The sequence below is a fragment of the Aristolochia californica genome, unplaced genomic scaffold (assembly GCF_029961685.1).
Source record: "Aristolochia californica isolate CCGP_79_NKW_82.1479 unplaced genomic scaffold, dmAriCali1.0.hap1 SCAF_9, whole genome shotgun sequence".
NCBI lineage: Eukaryota > Viridiplantae > Streptophyta > Magnoliopsida > Piperales > Aristolochiaceae > Aristolochia > Aristolochia californica.
In genome coordinates, this window is record NW_027182290.1 from 36,694,276 (window position 1) to 36,718,106 (window position 23,831).

General features: G+C 39.1%; 2 protein-coding genes across 7 annotated transcripts; both read left to right on the forward strand.

Annotated features, from left to right (window-relative positions):
- Positions 1–681: 681 nt before the first annotated feature.
- LOC137941132 (bifunctional nuclease 2-like) lies at positions 682–4,981 on the forward strand. 5 transcript variants are annotated; one of them, XR_011110363.1, is made up of 12 exons: positions 682–1,085; positions 1,655–1,963; positions 2,098–2,268; positions 2,363–2,412; positions 2,508–2,564; positions 2,659–2,724; positions 2,805–2,879; positions 3,196–3,314; positions 4,156–4,247; positions 4,539–4,598; positions 4,694–4,739; positions 4,866–4,981. XR_011110363.1 is itself a non-coding variant. In XM_068786408.1 (11 exons), the coding sequence occupies exons 2-10, from the start codon at positions 1,663–1,665 to the stop codon at positions 4,592–4,594; spliced, it is 987 nt and encodes a 328-aa protein (XP_068642509.1). In that variant the 5' UTR covers positions 682–1,085; positions 1,655–1,662; the 3' UTR covers positions 4,595–4,598; positions 4,694–4,981. The 5 variants fall into 5 exon arrangements, 3 of the variants coding, with proteins under 3 accessions (XP_068642509.1, XP_068642508.1, XP_068642510.1); XM_068786408.1 differs by having other exon boundaries at positions 4,694–4,981; XR_011110364.1 differs by lacking the exon at positions 4,156–4,247 and having other exon boundaries at positions 4,311–4,598; positions 4,694–4,981.
- Positions 4,982–5,744: 763 nt separating this feature from the next.
- LOC137941774 (CRM-domain containing factor CFM3, chloroplastic/mitochondrial-like) lies at positions 5,745–23,004 on the forward strand. 2 transcript variants are annotated; one of them, XM_068787350.1, is made up of 9 exons: positions 5,745–6,787; positions 7,694–8,189; positions 8,314–8,444; positions 9,840–10,190; positions 10,445–10,601; positions 10,792–11,084; positions 11,174–11,233; positions 22,375–22,443; positions 22,525–23,004. In XM_068787350.1, the coding sequence occupies exons 1-9, from the start codon at positions 5,990–5,992 to the stop codon at positions 22,597–22,599; spliced, it is 2,430 nt and encodes an 809-aa protein (XP_068643451.1). In that variant the 5' UTR covers positions 5,745–5,989; the 3' UTR covers positions 22,600–23,004. The 2 variants fall into 2 exon arrangements, with proteins under 2 accessions (XP_068643451.1, XP_068643452.1); XM_068787351.1 differs by having other exon boundaries at positions 22,512–22,576.
- Positions 23,005–23,831: the final 827 nt, after the last annotated feature.

Consider the following 23,831-nt stretch of genomic DNA (forward strand, 5'->3'; position numbering starts at 1 on the left):
TAAAGTTGCTAAAAAACTGTCGTTATATCATTAGATTTATGTTTCTTCTTATAACATTCCAACCCTATTAAGGCAATTTCTTCAATAATCTGAAAGCATTCTAAGAAGATTATTTGCTTTCATATATCGAACTTCTAAAAGCTAGTATGGAATTTCCAAACTGATAAGCAGGGGGGGGTACGCAAGAGACAAGGAGAGATATTTTCCAGTGCACAGAGGCCTTATCTAGCCAGCCGTCTCTGAATTCGTGGCTTCTTCGATCTGTCCGGTTCTTTCTACGATATTTTCTGGATGTTTATCGGTTACTTTCCCTATCCACCGGCAATAGAAGGTTTTTCCCAATGAGAACTTGTTCCCTCTGCCCCATAATCCACATTCGCCCGACATGTCGGGCCGCTTTTCTGCCGGATAAATTGTTTCGTCTGACATCCGATATGGAACGTGCCAATTGTGAAAGAATCAAGGCCACACGTGTCCTATGAATACCCAACAAAATATCGTAGATTCTTGAATTTGAATTTTTCTTCTTCAGTATTATATCAAAATTAATCATCGAAGTCTAACAAAGGGTATTATAGTCATTTCGTAATCACGGTATTCGATGACATTTTCCTCCTCATCTACTACTCATATATAGTAGACAACTCCGTGTAGGATTCGTCCGGCTTCGATCATCTTTTGAAACTGCTCAACTTGATTCCTCTGTTGTAGGATTCGTCCGTCTCCGTGTTTTTGACGCTTGATTTAATTAATCTCGTCCATCGCTTGGGACGAACACAAGATCGGCCAATCGTTTCTTCCTTATGTTTCTTCCGTGCAAAAGCCATTCTTTTACTCTAATTATCTGTTAGAAATCGAGAGATCATCTGGTTAATTTCGGAGTCCTGTTAGTTTGGGTTTCGTAGTCGTACTTGAATATCCACAAGCATAGGTTTTGTGGGGAATCGCTTCCGCGAATTTCTCGCGAGCTGTCTGCTTTAACTCTCTTGTAGTGTGTCGGGCTTCTGACCGGACTTACTGCTTTTCCCTTCGGTTGACGGGTTGGGAGTGCTTACCTTTGGAGATCGAGTGCTTCTTGAGGTTAGGTAAGGAGGATTGTAGAAACCTTCAGGGATGCGAATTTGATGCTTTCATACGTATGGTAGTATGCTTTTTGTTTTGAAGTCCTTGAAAAGATGTCTGTTCTTTTCTGGTTTTGTTGTGTATTTCCCCAAAGTACACGCAAATTGTGTTTTATCTTGGTTCTTTTTAAACCTGTTGAAAGTTACGAATGGCTAACTGTTCTGTTGAATTGCTTTGTCTCAAGTGTAAAACCAGCTTCGTTTATGTGTTCTTTGTCATCTCTCCGGCAGCAATAATTTCTATCGTGCTTTACAATAATGAACTTTATAAAATCTTCATGTATGTGACAAGCATGTATGTGGATATCGGTCAATCAAGTTTTTGTTTGGTTCGAACTGTTTAGGCTCTGTTCACTGCCATTCCTTTTTCTGTAGTTACCGTTACTTGATTAAAATTCTCACATTTTAGTGATAATCGGAGTCTGAGTCTTAGGTATTTGATGTAATAAGCGATTTTATGCTCTGCTTGCTCTTTTCCTTTGATAAATAAGCTAAAATAAATTGCTTTTATTTTGTATTTCTAATTGGATTAGGAGGTAAAATGAGAGCCCTGCAAGCTCCTGTTATCTGTCCCACCATTAGCGCCAGGGAAGCTAGAATTTGTGGTCTGTCAGGGAATGCACTACGGGCAAAGGGTGGGGTTCTTAGGAGTGGCTTCTGGGGATCTAAGGGAAGGTGGGGAAGTCAGATAAAGGTCAAGGGTCTTTCTCGAAGACACCATATGGCAACAGATATGACTGTAAGGTGTAGCTTCAGCTCATCATCTAACGGCAATGGCAGCATGGCAGAGAACTTCAATGAGAATGATGAGGATTATGTAAACTCCAGTGTCGTTGAGGCTGGTGAGGATAATAGACACCCTTCACTTAAGCAATTGCCGTTCGTAATTCTTTTGATTTCCTGAATTTTGAGTTGATCAAGTTTCACCGTCTGAGCATTTCTTCTGTTCTCCTGGTGTTGTTTGTGCTTATTCCAGTTGAGGTGAAAAGCGGGGCAGATGGTTTCTTGATAAAAATGAGAGATGGTAGATATTTGAGATGTGTGCACAATAACCCTCAAGGAGGACATTTGCTTGATTATGCTCCACATCCTGCCATTGTGTTGAAGATGGAAGACGGAAGTGATCTTCTTCTTCCTATAATTGTCTGTACGTACTGATCTTATGGTTTTGCGTTGAGCATTCCACAAAATTTTCTGTGTCAAACGAGTGTCTTATTAACGATGTCTGTTTTTATTTCCAGTGGAGATGCCTAGTGTCTTGCTGATGGCTGCTATTCGTAATGTGCAAATTGTATGTTTCCTGTATCTTTTTAGTCCAGAATTTCTATTACTTTTGTGTTTCTGTTGGATATATCTGGGGATTATGATGTTTAAATATGCTCTCAGGCTAGGCCTACTCTGTATCAAATATTGAAGGAGATGACTGAGAAGATGGGTTATACTGTAAGTTGTGAGCATCTCAACCTTGCTCATTCTTTTTATGTTCTTATTCTTTGCAGAGATCTCTTCATGTACTTGAGGTGATTTTCCATTTCAGGTAGAACTTGTTCGAGTTACCAAAAGGGTACATGAGGCATATTTTGCTCAGCTATATCTTACGAAGGCATGTCTTTTTCTTTCTGCTTAACTTGTTCTGCATTATATATATAGATTTATCTCATGTTTAAGGTTTCCATAATGTAGGTTGGTGATGAGGCAGGGAGAGTCAGCTTTGACCTTCGACCTTCAGATGCTATTAATATTGCTGTAAGATGCAAGGTACATTTTGAACCATGAGGCTGATATTACATGTTGGTGTTGTAATGTCCAGGAAAGATCTGAACCATGTGCATGCTTTTGTGCACGTGTGTTAAATGGGAGCAGCATGATGTTATGAAAGGCATATATTATTACCATGTGAAAATATGTTGAATGCATGTTAATCTTGGTATATCCCCTGCTCTTCGTATTGTTTATGTTTACATTTGCTATTCATTAGTTCAAATTTCCTCTGTGGAAGTGCTCTATTCCTTGATTGTATTTCTCGTCATTGCATCGGGCTTTACCCTTAGATTTTATATCTGGATGGATGCAGATCCCCATCCAAGTGAACAAACATCTTGCTTATAGTGATGGAATGAGAGTAGTTGACCCTGCAAAACTGGTTATGCAAGCTCCACTTTCTGATGGCTTATTGTTCGCTCAACTAGACAGGTAGATCCTCTGCACCTATTGCATATAAATCAGTATTGTGTAGTTTAAATCAGATAATGAAAGAGAAGATTAGAGACTATTAGAAAACGTTGTAGGCTTATAATTGTGCTCTTGTTCTCCATAAATGATCTATTTCTTTATTAAAACTATATCCCATTGGGTCATCACTTCAATCTTTTCTATTCTGTCAAACCATTTGTTTGGCCCACATACAGAATTTCATTTTTTTCACAATCACATTTTTTTTTTAAAAAAGGTTTTAAAATCGCTGCTATTCATGTCCTGTTGTGGATTCATCATATGGTGTCATTAAGGCCCTTCTCATGGTGTGATGTTCAGCTTCCACTTGCCATGGCTGGACAATCTTTAAAGATTTTATCTTATTTACATCATGGCTGCTAGTTCTCGGCAGCTCTAGTTGCCATTCCTAGTTTGTGGGTGTAAGCAATTTTTTCTTTTTTTGGCGTATGTTCAAGTTTTAACCTAAAATTGTCCTCCACTTTACCATCTTTCTGTCTAAGAGACGGTTCCAAAATGTGCTGTTTGTCATCTTGTATCCATGTCTTATCCATAGAACATATTTGATTATTCTTACATTAGCATAATAATGATTTCTATATTTGGTTATAGTTTGTTAGTGTATCGTAAGGTTTAATTACAGAATTTGCTAATGGTTATGCGCATCTAAACAGGTTTGAGGATATGTTAACAAAATGCTGTGGATAATGTATTTTTTTTTTTTGCATATTTTGTTCTCGTATTTTTGTATGAAAAATGTCAATATCTTACCAAATATGGTCTTTGCATTGCCAACCATGTCCTAAGACGTGTAGTCATGCAGACCTGATGGGCAGCCATGTTTCGAAGCAAAAGAATTTGATTTGATCCGGAACATGCTCATTGCTGCAGTAGAGGAACGCTATAGAGATGCAGGTGAGTTAATATTTGCATTATCTGTATCACCATACCTAACGGCTGCATTTTATGTTGTTTTAGTTTGATTGGAGGAGTCTGGAGAGGGGAATGGGAAAAGCTATGGAAGGGAAACACTGAAGGATACTGTAAGGGGGTAGTAATAATGGGATAAAAAAGGGAAGAAGGAAGGAAAGAATATCTTGCAACCACATAGTAACACTTTGTCTAACCGGAACCAGTAGTCACAGTCTCCTTTGTTCACTATAAAATAGCGCTTATAATTACCCCCACTCTGATTCTTGGTTACAGCCCAATACAGGGACAAGCTCTTCCAGCTTCGGTCAAAGAGGAGGAACTGGCCGTGAATTTGTGAGTGCTTTCCTTTTTTTTTTTCAATACGCAGTTACTGGACTTTTGTCCATAACAGTATGTTGATCATTGGGGATTTTGTTTCCCTGCTGCAGAGGGCGATCTGATGTCAGAACTTCACACCTGTGGATCCATATTTAGGTGTTGTGTTCTATTCTGTGAATAGTTACATGTATATTTATGCTCTCTTTGTATATAGAGAAGCTCTTTCAGCTTCTCCTTGCTTTCCTTGGTGAAACTTATTTGAATGCCTGTGGTAATCAAAAGTGTATCAGGCACATTTCCGTATATGATGGTCGAAACTGCGTCATACTAAACTTTATGAAGTAATCTTGGCCGGCCTCTCTAATGTAATCGAGGTGAGTCTTCTATACCCACATATGTAAAAGGCAAATTATATAGTACAACATATAGGTTGAGAAAGAAATAATAGGATCACGAGAGCAGATGGGTATCCGTCTTTAGTATAACTAATAATTGTTTGTCATGCTAGTTCCAAAAGTAATAAATGATTCACTCTGAAGCCCAAACATAAAAATATACTATTTAGAACAAAAATGAGATTGCATTACATGTTCCTGTGCCCTATTTTCTTCTGAAAAAATAATTGATCCAACAACTTCACAGTAATCTTACTTGATTCCAATTTTGTGAACTTTAGGAGTGACTTCGAAGTTACTCGCAATACAAAAAACATACTGCTTACAAAACTATGGATTTCATGTTCTACTCTTTACTCATAACTGAACAATTTGACAAGTTATCATTTGTCACTCTCTTCATTTCAATTGCCTTAATCAAGAGGGGATACTTTGTTACTTTGGCTATCAGTTCACTTTGGAATTCACTGGTCTTTTTTCCTTTTTTGGGTGACTTGTTCTCCATGTGCACTAAACCCCATAGTGTTCAAGGAATCAAAGCTTAGTCCGTTTCATCCAATTTTAAAATAAAAAGAAAAAGGTTGCATTTATATAGCTCATTCCAGGCTCTAAAAGTCGGAATCAGAACTTGTCTCTCTTAGAGTTTGTAGTAGTAGATTAACCTCGATTTCAACTCATACCAGTCATAAAATGTATGGAAAGCTTACATGAGTAATTTCAAACTACTCTTCCTCTTCCATTCTTTCTCTTCGTTTTATTCTAATTCCGTTCGACTCCCTCGCTACTGGGCGGTTTGGTTGTTCGGGCCAAATCCAGCCTCCGAACCGAAACGCTCCCTCGATTTGGCGAGTCTCTGACTCGTAACTCGTAACATCATGCATTTACGCGGGGTACCCTTATCCATACCCAAGCAGGACCGTCGTAGCCGGAGACTGAGAAGGCGCATAGAGCGCGATGTGCTTCCATTTCTTCTCCCGCAACCTCTCCATAGAAGTTCGATAAGAGCGAAATATGGCCCTCTCATGCACCACCAAATTCTCTGACGTCTCTTCCATCTCTCTGCTGCTCTCACCCAGAAAACGTCTCTCCACTTTTAAGCGCTTTTTGTCATCCTCTCTTCGAACATCCCAACCGAAACCCCAAAAGGACTCCAGGAGTTCGCGGTATACCTCGGACAATCAGAACCCTCGAAACAGGTCCGCTTCGTCTGCTCCTTGGCTTCAGAAGTGGCCCTCTCATGAGAAGAGGGCCGCGGAATCGGATTCGAAGATTGTAAAAGACGATATACCTGACAATTCTGAGACCCGGTATCTGGATGGTGCTGATCGTGGGATAAGCGCCATTGAGAGGATTGTCCTCCGGTTACGTAATTTAGGCTTAGAGGATGACGACGAAGTACTACAAGAACAATCCTTTGATCATCTTCCTTGGGAAGGCAACGAGAAGTTGGGAGATTTGCTCCAGCGCAGTTGGCCTCGACCTGATTCAGCGGTTCTCAATGATGCCGACGAACTGACACTTTTGCCCTGGGAGAGAGGAGAGTACGGGGGGAATGATGAAGGAAGAGGGTTAAGGAGGAAGAGAGTAAAAGCTCCGACTTTGGCTGAATTGGCAATTGAGGATGCGGAGCTGAGGAGACTGAGACGAGAAGGGATTATCTTAAGGGACAGAATTACGATTCCAAAAGCTGGTGTCACACAGGTGGTCTTGGAGAAGATTCATAACGCGTGGAGGAAGTCGGAGTTGGTGAGGCTTAAATTTCATGAGAGCTTGACGCATGATATGAAGACTGCACACGAAATTGTGGAGGTCAGTATTCTTCTCGAAAATTTGTCTAATGTATGTTCCTATTTTGATCAATATGGTCTTCTTCTAAGGCATGATCTTTTTCCAGCTGGTGATATTGTGAAATTTAGCTTTCGATGAATTATTATGAACTGACTGAGGCATAGTGGGTAATTGCTTCTATTTAATGTTATTTTAACATGAGCTAGAATTTATGACTTCGGACATTTATATCGTGAAGTTTGCTCAATTTTTCAGAGTTTTCGTAGTACTTTTTGAACTTTTTTTTATCCGTGGGCTACTCTTGGTAAGCAGTTTTCTACTTTCTCAGCTTGCTACTGAGGGCAATGGTATTGTTTTCTTGTGTAGATTTTTGTTTTACTTTTACCGATCCTTTGCATCCTGAAAATTGGATTCTCTGATCAAACAAAGTTTCAAGGTGCAGTTCTTTCCAGTTAACACTACCTTCTAAATAGATTCGATCACCTTCCCAAGGGCATCACTTTTACAGAGTTGATTGAGTATTATGATTCAGGAATTCAGGAAAAAAGCTAGTAATTATGGAGGTATTGCTAGATAGAAGGGACAGGACAGTTGGCAATTAGATTTGACAACTATCACGATCCTTGCTATGTATATAGTTTGTCAGCTACATCTGTTGTCACTAATTTCTAGCTGAATTTGCATAGGACTGCCATGTGTCATTGAGTACTTCTTGTATGATTTACTATCAGGAGTCCATCCAGAGAACATATTTGTTAAGAATTTTCCAATATTTTATTACTTCATTGTCATCTTCTGTATTGTTTTATGTTTCACCAAGGGATCCTAGTATCCTTTATCTTTTCTTTCTTCTGGCATGTATTTTGGGCTACAATTAGTTATTTGTCGGCATCGAGTGTCTTACCTTAATGGTCTTGTGCTGATCAGCGTCGAACAGGAGGTTTAGTTATATGGAGGTCTGGAAGTGTTATGGTGGTCTACCGTGGAGCCAATTATGAAAGGCCTTCTTTAAAATCTTTATCGGCAGAAAGGACAAGCGTTTTGCCAAATCTTCAGAATGAGGACGCCCACTTTGTTCCAGATGGTTCTGGAACTGGTAGCATAGCTTCCAGGAATGGCAATGAAGCAATTGGCACAACACCTAAAGAGACCAAACCTTTGACATTGAGTTCTGTTCCTGTTGAAAATTTGACCGAGGAAGAAAAAGAATACAACAGCTTACTGGATGGATTGGGGCCACGGTTTGTTGACTGGTGGGGTACTGGTTTTCTGCCAGTTGATGCAGATTTGTTGCCTCCAAATGTTCCCAACTATAAGACACCATTCCGATTTCTGCCTACTGGAATGAGATTACGTTTGACAAATTCAGAGATGACTAGTCTAAGAAAGTTATCAAGGTCACTTCCTTGTCACTTTGCCCTTGGTATGGTTGCCTTTTGCTCACATAATATAGGTTTTGAGTTTTTATGTCTCTTAATTTTAAAACTGTAGCTGAAACTTCATTCTTTGTTATTTAACATGCTAAAGTATTTAGTTCTATGGTAAAGGTCGAAACAGAAATCATCAGGGTCTGGCAGCTGCTATTGTTCAGCTTTGGGAGACGAGCACTGTTGTGAAGATTGCAATCAAGAGAGGAATCCAAAACACAAATAATAAATTAATGGCTGAGGAGCTTAAGGTTTGAGTATATCCTTTTGTAACTTAATAACTTATTTTGCAAATTATGGCTGTTTGAGCATGCATGTAAAATGAAGTCTACCTAATGTTGCCTCAATCTAGGATTTTCATGAAAAAAAAGTAGCTGTCTAATGGAGTATGCTAGTGATGCTTGAGATTCCTTATCTATCAATACAGTAAATCTACATGTCCATTAACTAGTGGCTCATAACTGGTTGGTGTGTTCATTGCTGCTGAATGAGTGGCATATATCTGGTCAGCTTGATATGGGCTAGTGTTGACTTATGGCAATGAACCCCACCCTTTCCTGGCATTTTCACTGTTGATTTGAACTTTTCATGAGATCCCATTATTAGAATGCACAAGTTGCTAAAGAGTCAATTAGTTTTATACCTATTTATCTTGTTGAGATAGCGAGAAATTGTTAGTTTAAGATGGGATAATTCTTGCCTGGTATGTTTTGCACTAGTAGAATCATATATCCCTGTTAAGACATTTCCTTTTTCTTCCTTTATATGTATGTTTATATATTTGCTTCCTTTATATGTAGTTTTATATTTATCTACTTTTTGTTTTTTTATGGAATTTTTTCGTGTTTTAGTTGGATTACCTGAAACTAACCCAAAACTGCAAAGCATAGGCCCTGGCCTGTAACAAAGGGATGACTAATAAAGAGGAGGTATTTGGGGTCATCTTGAAATAGTGGATACAGGTTAGGTTGAACCAACAGAAACCTGACTGCATGTGACCAAAACCTACAGTTCGTACTTCCTAACACCTGAGAGATTCATGGATGTCCACCAGATTGCTTAACTATAGTGTCATCTGCCTTAGATATGCAGACTAGAAAATGATGAGAGAATATTGGTTTTATGTACGGACTTATTTCTTCTAAATGCCTTGGTCACTAACATTATCTATGCTATATCAGTATAGAGCATACTTGGTTAGTTAAGAAACAAATCTATGACCAAGCTTTAGGTGGATTAGGTTTACCTTGAGCAGTATTGAAGTCAGTGAACAAATTGACCGTCTCATATAAATTATTCATTTCTAGTCTCACTTTTTTCTTTTTTGGAAACATTTGTAGTCTGACCCAGGCAGGTGAGACTACAGATGAATAACTTACATGAAAAGGTCAATCTGTTCACAGGCTTCAATACTGCCCAAAGTAAACCCAATCCTCCTAAAGCTTTGTCATTGATTTGTTTTTTTAACTAACCTCATATTCTCTCTAGTGATATACCATAGATAATGTACTTAAGAGTGAGCGAGGCATTTTTTTTTTTAAAACATTTGTAGTCTCCCCTGCCTGGTCTATTATCTGGTAAATGCTTTTTTGTGAGCAATACTCAAGGTGTTGAAACTTTTAAACCTTGTCTGTTCTGTCATGCAGAAACTAACTGGAGGCATTTTGCTTCTACGAAACAAATATTACATTGTTATATATCGGGGAAAAGATTTTGTCCCTACAAATGTGGTTGCTGCCTTAGCGGAGAGGCAGGAGCAGACAAAAGATGTTCAAAACATGGAAGAGGAAGCACGCACTGGAGTTGTTGGGCTGGCTCCTACTACAGAAATAAATGAAGAAGGACAGGCACTTGCGGGTACCTTAGCAGAATTTCATGAGGCACAGACTCGATGGGGAAAAGAAATTTCTGCCCAAGAAATTGAGAAAGTCAAACAAGAAGCTTCCAGAGCTGAAAAAGCTAAGATATTCAAGAGAATTGATCATAAATTATCTCTTGTAAGTACCAAATTTATCTCCATGTGTACTTCCTTCATAGAAATAGAAGTGTTTTATTGCCAACTCTTTTTTATTACTTTAAAGTTGAGTCCTGTTTTCCTTGTATGGAGGGGCTAGTCTTTTTCAAGCTGTTCTTTCTTTAAATTATTTCCTTTGAAAAAATAGTAAAACTTTTATCATCCTACTACTGCAAAAGAAAATACTGGATTTTGAATGTCATATACGTGAAGAATTTCTTCTGTGTCATATTGTAGGCTCAAGCTAAAAAGTTAAGAGCAAAGAAATTGTTAGCGAAGGTAGAGGCATCTATGCTTCCAACTGGGCCTTGTGATGATCAAGAAGCCATAACTGATGAAGAGAGGTCAATGTACCGCCGTGTAGGTTTGAGAATGAAGGCATACTTACCTCTTGGTAGGCTTCTTATTATATTATTTGTTTGAATCTAGCGATGAATGTTGGCAATTGTCAGATGTAATTATCTAAATTTTTCATCGAGGCAAAGAAGGCTGGACTCTTAAGTTCAACTGATGTTGTCTATCAAAACTTTTTCCTCTTTAAAGAAGTCTTGATATTTACCAATTTTGCTCAACTTTTTTGTTAGGTATCCGTGGTGTATTTGATGGTGTTATTGAGAATATGCACCTCCATTGGAAGCATAGGGAGTTGGTTAAACTGATTACAAAGCAGAAGACTCTTTCTTTTGTGGAGGATTCAGCAAGGTTGTTGGAATATGAGAGTGGTGGAATATTGGTAGCAATTGAGAGAGTTCCCAAAGGTTTTGCACTTATCTATTACCGGGGAAAGAATTATCAACGACCTGTGAACTTGAGGCCAAGGAACCTCCTGACAAAGGCAAAGGCATTAAAGCGCTCAGTGGCAATGCAAAGGCATGAGGTGATTTTGTCTTGTTGCTTTTCGTTGTTGTTGTGTTGTTTCTATGAAATAAAAAAGGTAAGATTTATATATGAAAACATAATGTGCAGGCATTGAGTCAACACATATCCGAGTTGGAGAGTAAAGTACAAGAGATTAAATCCGATCTTGTAAGTGGTCTTACTTTTTTTTATTTAGTGCATATGCATGGACCTAAAAAAACAAGTGCAACTACAAGAATGAAACACAAAGACAGGGAACAAAAGGGAAACCAGTATTGCCCTTTTGATGACCCATATCTGCTTTGTCGATAATCCAAGAGTCACTTTTACTCACTTTAAATGAAGGCAACATAATATACCATATATTCTCAAAATATATGAATCATGGAATACTTGGATTTTTAGTGAACGCAGTGCTTCAAGGTATATAAAATGGCAGATAGTACTATTATATTAAGAAATATCCCTTTGTCATGCAGACATGCGCACACTCAATCATTGCAGATGCAGGAGGTAAGGCATGGAGAAATCAAGAGTTCCCAATCTAAGTTTCTTTTTAGGCTAAGATGAACCATCGAACTAAAGCAGGATGAATAATCTTGCCTAGGAATGGACGTACCATAGATATGTATCACATTTTTGCCAATACGTTTTGAATTTTACCCTGGTCGATACAGGGTTTATGGACAGATACAGGCTAATACATATTGGATTTCAGGGTATCCCATATGTATTGGAAAACCAATATACCCACCCTGCTCTTGCCTTCATCATCTTTTTGCTAAGGTTATGTTACCATAAATAGAAATCATCCTAACTATTTTAGAAAGAGACAATCTTATGTAGAATTGATGCATCTGTCTGATTCTTGGCTTCTAATTGGACGTGGAAGTAGTATGAGGAGACATAATTAATATCAAACATATGAAGTAAGCTAAACTGGCAGTGAAGAAAGTTAATGATTTAATAGGGATGGGATATTGAAAAAAGGAGAAATATGAAGATTGAGAAGAGAGGAAGAGAGAAAGAGAAGAAAAAGGAGAATGAATGAGAGAAGGGAGGTTCAGAATTACTCTCCTTGGGGGTCGTGCATGACCCCCGTCTTCTTTTATTTACTTAAATAAGAGATAATTACAAATATGCCCCTGTTTACTTACATTTCACTTAAATCCTTATATCTCCCAAAATACATATTCAAATTACACTAAATTTGAACTATAGGAAGCTGAATAATATAATGTTTACTATGGAAATTACAACTAATATAAAATGACGAAACTATCCTTCAATTGATTTAACACTCTCCCTCAAGCTGGAGTGTATATATCCATGAGTCCCAACTTGCCACAGAAAAATTCAAACTCACATTTACCCAATGATTTAGTAAACATATCCGCCACTTGGTCACCGGAATTAGCATAGGGAGTGACAACTTCCTTTTTAATTACTGCATCTCGGACAAAGTGACAATCCACTTAAATATACTTAGTTCTCTCATGGAACATCGGATTTCGTGCAATGAATATGGCTATCTGGTTGTCACAATACTTAGTTATAGTTCATCCTTTTGTAGGTTAAATTCTCTGACCACAGATCTCACCCACATTTGTTCATTGATCATTGAGCCATAACTATATACTCAACTTTAGCACTTGATTTGGCTATAGCATTTGCTTCTTACTCTTCTAGCTAACCAGATTACCCCCCAAGAACACACAATAGCTTGTGGTAGACTTTCTGTCAAGTTTTGACCCTGCTTAGTCAACATCTAAAAAGGCTTTTATTATCAAATGACCCTGAGATTTAAAGAATAGTCCCTTTCCAGGTGACTCTTTCAAGTTCCTCAATATTCTCTGTAGAGCCTCTAGGTGAACGTTCCATAGGTAGTTTATAAATTGGTTGACAACACTAACAATATAGGAGATGTTACGACGAGTAATTGTGGCATATAGAAGTTTGACAACTAAACAACGATACATTGTCTTGTCCTTAAGTTCCTTGCTTTGTTCATTATGAAGATCATACCCAACCTCCATATGATTTAGCCCCTAACAAGCCATATTCTTACAACATGTCTGTGACATACTTCCTCCGAGTCAATACTAGACCAACCTTGCTTCAAGCCTCTTCAATACCTAGAAAATATTTAAAGTATCCCAAGTATTTAGATTGAAAATGGTTAGACAAATGTGTTTAGCCTCTTCAATTGCCAGATAAGATAATATCATCGACATATACTAGCAAAACTACAATACCAGAATGATGTTTCATGATGTAAAGGAAATGATCACAATGACTTCTAGAGAAGCCAATAGATAACAATCTGATTGAATTTTTCAAACTACACCCGGGGTCTTTGTATGAGATCATCTATAGCCTTCTTGAGTCTGCACACTTTGCTCCTCTCCTCTTTAGCAACATACATGAGAGGTTGTTCCATATAAACTTTTTCATCCATGTTTCCGTACAAGAAGGTATTTTTAATGTCTAATTGAGATAATGACCACCCTTGATTCACAATGATAGAGATCAAAATCTGTACAAATGATCTAGAAACTGGAGAAAATGTCTCAAACACATCAAAACCATATGTTTGAGTGTACCCCTTAGCAACTAATCTTGTCTTGTACCTCTCTATGGAGCCATTTGCCTTATACTTCACAGTATACACCCAAAAACATCCAACCACTATAGCACCAGTTGGTAAGTCACGCAACACCTACTTTCAAATTCAAATTTGATGAACCCGAGACCAGTTTTTGCCTCGGAAAGCGAGCCTACCCACTCCTTGAGTGTGCAAGGTACGCAGAACGAGATTCAGCCCGTCCCTGACTCTCCTGAACAGTGCTCGGATTATGGCTGTTCTTCTCATACCGGTAGTGATATGGCTGATTTTGAAAATTCCGGAAATATCCTCTCTCTTTTCTCCACCTCTTTTCTCTCTCCCTCCCCCCAACCCGTCAAAGATCTGCTACCTAATTCCCATTCCCAGAAATACCCTTCCCCCCAGAAAGACCATACCAATGGCCCTGACACGTAGTATGTTGAACTCGATGGGTACAAGCAGGGCAGTAAATCCCGGATTACAGAAAATCGAAAGGAGGACTCTAATATCAGTCTTGAAGATAGCTCCTCAAGTCAAACAAAGGACCCAAATACTCTCTTGGGAACTGAGCCTAATATGGACTTTGAATCTATAAGAACAGAGAGGCTGATGGAATCCACCCAAACTCTGAATACTCACATGGAGGCCGCCAATTTGAACTTTTCCAACTCAATTCCAGAAATACCCTCCACTCCACCCTCTCTTCCTATCTTGACCAAAAACAGAAGAAAAAGAAGGCAAGTGGAAATTGCCCTACAGAGGAGGCAATTTAACAGACTTGCTAAGAAGAAGAGCATGGTTAAAACATCTCCCACTCCAAATGATAGATCTGCTCGTTTGGTGAAGGCCCTCCAAGTTCAAAGTCATAAATATGATGAAGAAACATGGCAAAATATGATGAGATTGGCAAGCATATTGGGGGTTGTCTACAAGGGTCAGTTACCGGGAGACACAATCACATCAGGAGTACAAAACTGAGGTAGTATATGATTTTTCTCTCTTGGAATGTCAGAGGTATTGGCGCCGCCCGGAAGCGCGGCATGATATCAAGCTTCCTCTCTCAATTCAAGGCTTCTATAATAATCCTCCAAGAAACCAAATGCCAAGAAATGACTGATTCCATCGCAAAAGAGCTCTGGTCGTGTCCCTTAATTAAGTGGGAAGTTGTAGATGCTATTGGTCACTCAGGAGGTATTCTTCTAGCACGGGACTCGACTCTCTTTGACTCTATCAACATCATTAAGGGGCAATATTCACTGGGTATTCAATTTCGAGATCTCTCCTCCGGGAAACTCTGGTGTGTGGGAGGAGTATATGGGCCGACCAGATACAGAGATCGGAACTCTTTTTGGGAGGAGCTTAATACTCTTAAGCAGAATTGGAATCTCCCGTGGATCTTTGCGGGAGATTTCAACGCTATCAGATATTGTCAAGAAAAAAAGCCTCCGGCAGTCCAAATTTCGGCCTCTATGCGAGGCTTCTCTGATTTTATTGGGGGGTGTGGGCTGGACAAGATTCCCCTATCTGGGAAGAACTACACGTGGTCAAATGGACAACATCAACCAATTCTATCAAAACTAGACCGATTCTTGGCTTGTCATGACTGGATGCAGCTGTTTGAGAACATCACAGGTAGAGTCCTCAATAAGGTGGGATCTGATCATTGGCCTATTCTGCTGACTACCACATTTGAAAAATGGGGACCCTCGCCTTTCTGATTTGAAAACTCTTGGCTAATGGAGAAATTTTTTGAAAAGCTTATCAATGATTGGTGGGATGCGGGGCCAAACCTTGGTAGAAGGGAGTGGGTGTTCCCTCTAAAGTTGCGGTACTTAAAAGAGAAAATTAAAGAGTGGGCCAAGAGTAGACATACTTCTCTGCTAGCTGAGAAAGGATCTCTTATCTCTCATATTGAGGCACTAGACCTGGTGGAGGAACAGAGGCACTTAAATTCTGATGAAGTCTCACGCCAAAGCTCTTTAAACAATAAGCTAAAAACTATCCTGCACCAAGAGAGGATCCGGTGGAAGCAACGCGCCAGGTTTCGTTGGTTAAAGGAGGGAGATGCAAATACAAAGTTTTTTCATGCCATTGCCTCGGCAAAAAGGAGATCCAACCGAATTACCTCATTATGCATCAACAATGAGGTAACTTCGTGTCGGACCTCAATTACTAACGAGTTGGTTCAGTTTTTTACAGGTTTATATTCGGAGGAGTGTACCAACAGGCCGAGGTTTCAGCACATCAATTTCTCCCGAATCTCCACAATAGCCGCCTCACTTCTTGAATCCCCTTTCTTGTCTGAAGAAATTGAGCAGGTAGTATTGGGCATGGAAAGCGACAGAGCCCTGGGTCCTGATGGATTTAATGGAGATTTTTCGAAAAAGTTTTGGCCCAAGATTAAAGAAGATATCAATGATATGATCGGAGGCTTTTACAGAAATGGCATAACATTCCGCAGCATCGGTGCATCTTTTATCACTCTGGTCCCAAAGAAAACAACTGTGGAAAAACCAGAAGATTTCCGTCCTATCAGTTTGGTTTCGAGTGCATACAAAATTATTGCAAGACTCCTAGCACACCGTTTGAAGATTTTGCTTCCTCTCGTCATCCACAATGGGCAGGGCGCTTTCCTCAAGGGAAGAGAAATTTTAGACTCCGCAATAGTTGTGCACGAGCTTATGGATCACTTCAAGCGTAACCAGGAGTTGAGAATTGCCCTCAAGATCGACCTCGAAAAAGCCTTTGACCACGTTAACTGGACCCTGCTGGATGAAACAATGGCAAAAATGGGATTTGGAGAAAAATGGCGTTTTTGTATAAGAAGTTGTGTGGGCTCAGCAACCTACTCCCTGATCCTCAATGGTTCGGTATGCGGTTATTTTAAAGGTACGAGGGGGATAAGACAAGGAGACCCTCTATCCCCACTTCTATTTAACATAGTAGCGGAATTTCTCTCAGCTATGTTCTATTCGGCGGTTGACCTTGGATGGCTCTCCCCAACCAGCACTCAGCAGGCTTTTAATATACCGATTTTGCAATATGCGGATGATACCATAATATTTGGCACCGGTGATATGGATACTGCTAGGAGGATAAAAGCAGTATTAGGGCTCTTTGAAATTGCTTCAGGTCAGAAAGTTAACTGGAGGAAGACCTCTCTCATAGGTTTTAATGTGAGCCCAGAAGACCTTGAAGAGATGGCAAATTTATTTGGATGCTCTACGGCTACGCTTCCAACGAAGTATCTAGGGCTTCCTCTGTTTCATGGGCGTATTTCCCAAAGTCTGTGGATCCCAATGGTTGAAAAGATTGAATCCAGGTTAGCTAGTTGGAAGGGGCGTTTACTTAGTAAGGCAGGCAGACTAATTCTCCTTAAATCTTGTATTGCTGGCATCCCAAACTATGCTCTATCTTTTATGCCTTGCCCATCCTCAGTTTGCAAAGCCATAGATAAAATGAAAAGAAGATTCCTATGGAGAGGAACAAGTGACTCTTTTAAATATCATTTGGTCAAATGGAATGAAGTCTACTTACCTAAAAGATTGGGAGGATTAGGGATTCGGAAATCAAAAGAAATGAACAAAGCCTTACTGCTTAAATGGATCTGGAAGTACAACACAAATTCCTCCAATCTTTGGAAGGATATGGTTCACGTCAAGTTGGGCTGAAATATGCCATGGTGGATGGCTAGAGGAAACCGGAGAGGACTATCCTCAATATGGAGATCTATTTTTTTGCTTCTTCAGAATTTCTCACCAGCCTGTAGATTTTTTGTGGGTAATGGCAGATCTCTTATATTATGGGATGACTGGTGGACAGGGAGGCACCTTTACGGAACTCTTTCAGCACTCTTTTCCTTCTCTCCACTCACAAGGAAATTACTGTTGCAGATGCTTTTGAGGGAGGGAATGTGAACCTACACCCCCGAAGGGGTTTATCAGACATGGAGGCCATGGAAGCCAACAACCTTTTAGATGTTTTGAATCATGTCAGAATTTGGCCTTCCAATGAAGACAACTCATTTGGTGGCCTGACAAAAGTGGGAAATTCTCAGTTGCTTCGGCATATGGATACATCAACGGTTGGGATCCGACACAAAGGGAGCATGACATCAACTTCGTCTGGAAGCTATGTGCCCCCCTAATGTAAAAAATTTCAAGTGGAGTACTTGTCAAAGTAAAATTCTGATGGCTGATGTGCTCAGAAGAAGAGGTCACTCATCTATAGATCCACTATGCCCTTTCTGCCACAATGAAGATGAATCCACTAGTCATACTCTTCTTCAGTGTCAGTTTGCATGGACTGTGTGGACCTCTGTTTTAAGCAAATTGGAGATTCAATTTTGTATTGTTGTCGACCTGATAAACTTTTGCAAGTCGATCTTGGGATATCCCCTTCCTGGCCTCGGCAAGTTGATTATCTCAGCTTGTGCTAGTTTCGTTCCATGGGGGCTTTGGAACGAACAGAATAGAAGGCGGTTTGATGCTAAAAGCGAATTTGAGGCTAGAGTTGTTGACAGAGTGACAAGGCAAATATCAACCTGGTTATTGACAAAAAAAACCCTCTCCTCTTTCAAAGGCACCGACATTCGAGACAACTGGAGCAATTTGGCAAGAATGCACATTGGAGCCAAAATCCCAGTTATGCAGGAATAGACCCCTCCGGAAACTGGCTACCTAAAATTGAACTTTGATGGATCTTCCTTTGGCAATCCCGGGATCGCGGGATTTGGGGGCGTCATTTTAGACTCATCTGGGAATCAATGTTTTTCCTATGCTGGTCCTTTAGGCATATCCGACTCAACGTCAGCGGAATTACATGGCCTTCTTAATGGACTGCGGGTGTTCAAAGACAAATGTAGTGGGCCTATTCACATTGAAGGGGACTCCAAGGTGGTGATTGGTTGGTGCCAGTGCAATTCTTCTCCCCCATGGAGGCACTGGGACGTGTTCCAGGAGATTTTGGATATTGTATCTTTTTTTTCCTGTATTTGGTCTCACATTCCGAGATCTGCTAATTCGGCAGCAGATGTGCTTGCCAAGGAAGGAGCTTTCCTGCAATCTCTCATTGTAAAGGATTTGCTCCCTCCGCTTTTGTAATTTTCCTTTTCCTTTCTTTTAATAAAAATACATCTTCATAAAAAAAAAAAAAGTCACGCAGCACTAGGTGCTTCTATCCAGAAGGTCCTCCATCTCAACATCCATCGTTTGCTACCACTTAGGAGATAAGAAAACATCTTGCACAGAAGAAGGAATAATGCAGAAAGACAAAATGAAAGTGAATAAAAAGAAACAAAATGAGATAGTGGATACCGTGTACCTTTATGCACACCTTTTTTGAGTGTAATAGGAAGGTGCAAGTCAATTACCTCAAGATCAATAGGCAAGGAGGATTCATGATCCAGTGTGAGAGAAGGACCTAGAGTCTGATGGTGAGGCACTTGTCGTCCATGGTATACTTGTAATTGTTTCTTTATAGTGGTATCAGATGAAGGAACAAGAACATCCTCCACACAAATAGGGACAACAATCTCTGTGGCAGTAGGAGATGGAGATGCATCTGTGGTAGGTGAAGGAAAAAATGGAGTATTCTCAAAAAAATCACATTTGTAGGTACAAATGTCTTCTTAGTAAAAGGACAAAAGTATTTATATCCCTTTTGAGTACGAGAATGTCCCAGGAAAATACATTTGATAGCACAAGACAGATTATCCCTGGAAGGACCAAAAAAACGTATCTAAACACTCGAGGAAACAACAAAAACAAGGTGTCAAAGATGACGGTTTTTAAGCTAACTACTTCATTCTGTTGTGGAGTAAAAACACAAGATGATCGATGAATAATCCCCTAACTTTGACAAAATAGATCAAAATGTTTTGGTGATAAATTCCAAATCATTGTTAGTGCGAAGTACACGAAGAGATCAAACTAATTTTTTGTTATAGAAAAGTTGAAACATATCAAATATTTTAGATTTCTCCTATAGGAGATACACCCAAGTACATTGATTAAAGTCATCAATATATGAAAGAAAGTACGTATGATAAAAATACTAGATACAAGACAAAGACCCCAAACATCAAAATGAACAATGTCAAATAAGTGAATGCTTCTGGATTGACTTAATGGAAAAGGTGTCCTGTGATGCTTGCCTAGTTGACAAGACTCACATTGAAACAAAATGCTGGAAGAAAATGCCAAAAAAAAAAAAAAAAAAAGGCAAACCAACTTCATAGGTGAAGAATGACCTAACCATAGATGCCACTATAAAGGTGAGATTGCAAAATGCAATGCCTATAATGAATGCTATGAGTGGCTTTCTAGATAGTACAATCTATCTCTCTCACATGTGGAACCAATCGTTCTCGCAAGATCTTGAAAAACACAACGAGAAGGATAAATGTTGTCGAACAATTCGTGGACTTTGTGAGTTGACTGATGGACAAAGATTTAGTGGGAACTTTGGAACAAACAATATAGACTAAGGTGATATGAAGGAAGATGGAACTATTGTACCCATTCCTTGAACTAGGGATATGGATTTACCAGCTAATGTGACATGCTTAATGCTAGAAGATTTTTTTAACTCAAAGGATAAATATGACATACTTGACATGTGGGTAGTAGTACCTGAGTCAAGAACCCCAGTAGATGAAGGACGCACATGCAAAGCAAATGTACTTGAACTAGCCAATGTGGTTTAGGAGTAGAAATCTGAGCTATATATGTTGAGGAAGGATCAATTGACAAATGAATCATACGTTGTACTAGTACTTGTTGTTGTTGTAGTAGTTGGTGCATTTTATTAGATGATCCTAATATAAAATTGCTTACCACCTCAGTAGGAGTTTCACTCCTCTCATGAATGGTTGAGTTTGCCCATGTTGGCTTATCAAACTCGATCCAACACTCGTTTGAGAAAGAGCTGCCACAATGATTACATTTCTTCTCAAATTTAGCAACCTCGTTCGGGTCCATCTCTACTTTTGCCTTTATTGAAACTTCCACGACTTCTAGAAGAAGTATTGAGTGCAGAAGCGTCAGCCATCTTAACTCCTTTACCACCTTTAGGTACAACTGTATTTTTAGCACTCATAATTCATTTGATGTAGTAGACAAGGTGGGTACATCTTCTGAAGCAAGCAATTGTGCTTTCACTCCATGAACCCAGACCATCAAGAAATTTAGCAACCAGCAACTGGCTTTGCTGCTTTCTTAAATCCCATTCATTAGTAGTAAATGGATGATATACATTTATCTCTTGCCATACCCCTGGAAATTCATCGTAATACTCTGTAATAGGTCTGTTACCTCTCTTAAGATTGAAAAAATTGGTATATAATTCATACACTCGAGATAGGTTACTCTCTTGTGCATACAAGGATTCTTGGGACATCCATATCACTTTTGCGGTTTCACAATTTATAATTTGATTCCTCAATTTAGAATCAACATTGTTTACTATCCAAATCATAACCTGACAGTCTTCTGCATCTCAGTCATCATTCATAAGCACAGAGGGATCATCTTTGATATATTTTGACTTTCGCTTGGGCTTTAAATACATTTGTACTAATTTAAACCAGCTAAGATAATTCTGCCTATTCTTTTTTTTCGAAGTTATTACAATTGTATCTTTTCCATCAGAATTTCCTATTTCCTTGATGGAGTATATACCTCACAAGAATCAGCCATAAGTATCCCCCAATAGTTATAATCAAACCAACAAAGCTTTAATCACAAGATATGTGTACAGGTATGTGGGCCCCACTCTAAAAAAAATTAGGGTTTTATGCACACTTGTGCAATAAACCACTTCAATTCAATCTCAACCAGAATATACAATTTCAGTCAGCAAGTATCACAAATCTACCAAGATTAGGGTTGACATTACTTTACCTATGGATGATGCATGCAGAAAGGTTGGGCTGTGCACCAGCAGAAAGGGGCTGCCCCAAGTCAGAATCCCTCTAGGACTCTATCTCAGCATTAGAGTGCACTTAAATGCAATACAAGCCAACAATCCTAGGGTTTTGGTAGGAAAGAAGAAAAAAGCTCGTTTTTGAAACCAATCACACACAAACCTCAAAGAGTCCCTTTTCTTGAATTTGTAGGCATTGAAGAAGAAAGAAGATGGAACACGAAAACTTGTATCTAAGATTTATTGCTCTGATACCATGAAAAAATGAGAAATATGAAGATTGAGAAGAGAGGAATAGAGCAAGAGAAGAAAAGGAGAAAGAATGACAGAAGAAATTACTTTCCTTGGGGGTCATGCACGCCCATCTTCTTTTATTCACTTAATAAAATTACAAATATGACCCTACTTGCTTGCATTCACTTAAACCCTTTTCTCCCAAAATACGCATTCAAATTACACCAAGTTTGAACTATAGGAATATCTGAACATGTTAAATAATATAATGTCTGCTCAGGAAATTACAGCTAATGTAAAATGACAAAACTACCATTCAGCTGATTTTTAACAGATGTTTATCATCAACAGCATTATAATTTAATTTTGCTGTAATGATGGTGATGATAGTGGATTTCTTGGTACCTATTTTATCATTCTTGTTCTTTCATTGATGTAATTTTTTCTCATTGAAACTGCTTAGTATTCTTAAAAGATTTCTGATAGTACCTATTTTAAATGCATAATCTTCTTACTCTAATGACAATTATCTCATTATATTTCATAGGGAAGTTCTGATGGTACGAGTGATGAAGAAAACAAAATAGAGCATTTTGAGCTGTCACATTCTGGCGAGGTGAGATAACCTGCTGTTGGAACATTACTTTTTGGTTTTCATTGTTACAGATGCAACAAATTATGCAGTTTATTTAATCAGAGCGAAGAGGAAGAGTCCTGGCTTGAACCTGATGATGGTGAGGACATCTATGAGTCAAACGTTGAGGATAACTGAGTGTTCATCTCCGAAGGGACGAGTTGGAACAAATCCATTTCTTTTTGTACATCTTGCTGAATCTAGACGCCATAAGTTTCTGATTTGCACGATGGGGGCCAACTGGTTCTGCTGCTGTTCTACACTGATCATGACAATGCTTGTTGGAGGTAATTTATGCCAGCCATGTCATCCCAAGTGGAGACTCAACCAGGAGTAAGAGCCGGGCAGAGTAGCGAGTTCGACGTGGTTGCCAATTTCCCATTTTGTTTTTTCTTTCTTATGATGAGAGCTGTAACATTTTTGCTTACACACCAAATTGGTTGAGCCTTCTCCTCTTTTTACAATGTGTGTGTACTGTTATCTGAAGAGTCTGTAAATTCCTTGTATGGATAAAAGTGGCAAAGGCAAAGTTTTTTAATTGTATTAATGCTTGTTATATTAATGTTTGTACAGGTTAGATTGGTTTGAGAGAGAGAAAAAACGTACGAGAAATATTTATTTGTTTTGTTTGGTTGAATAGAAATCAAATATGGAAGGGAAATTGATTGGTTTGAGAGAGAAAAAACGTACGAGAAATATTTTTTTGTTTTGTTTGGTTGAACAGAAATCAAATATGGAAGAGAAACAATTTCCCTGCACAACGAAGCCGGATTTTTCAGCTTCTATCTTGCAGCTCTTGATTTTTCATTAATCCCTCTAATGATTAGTGGCGCAGCCCTGAATGCCCTCCCATGACCGACGAAACTACAGCTGGCAAATAATCAAGCCCCATCTTAACCTAATTCGAATCGAGATACGAGTTGGGAATTACGATAGGCTTTAGATTCGCAAATCGGTTGGGTGTTTGACCCAATATAACCAGTCTTGATTCAAATCATTTAACGGTTGTCACGATATTAACTGGCTGAAAGCCGGGGGGGGGGGGGTTACCCTTTTCTTCTCCAAAGGACTCTTTTTAGGTCATACTTTGATTGTTATAAGAGCATGTCGCTCTTTTACATGGCATTAATTTAGGAAAAATGGAATGGCAACTCGAAACTCACCTGAGAATCGTGAAGAATGGAATGGCTAACCACGACCTAGCTAGCACCAAAGTCCAACGACCTCTTCCCGAGAATCGGTCCATGATGGCCGTTAATTCAGGAAAAACAGCTCGTTCTCCAACTTTGATCTCTCGTTCACCTCCTCCCACGACCATTCGGACGGTTTCTCAACTACCAGTATTTTCAGCAATCCCACAAACGGAAGGC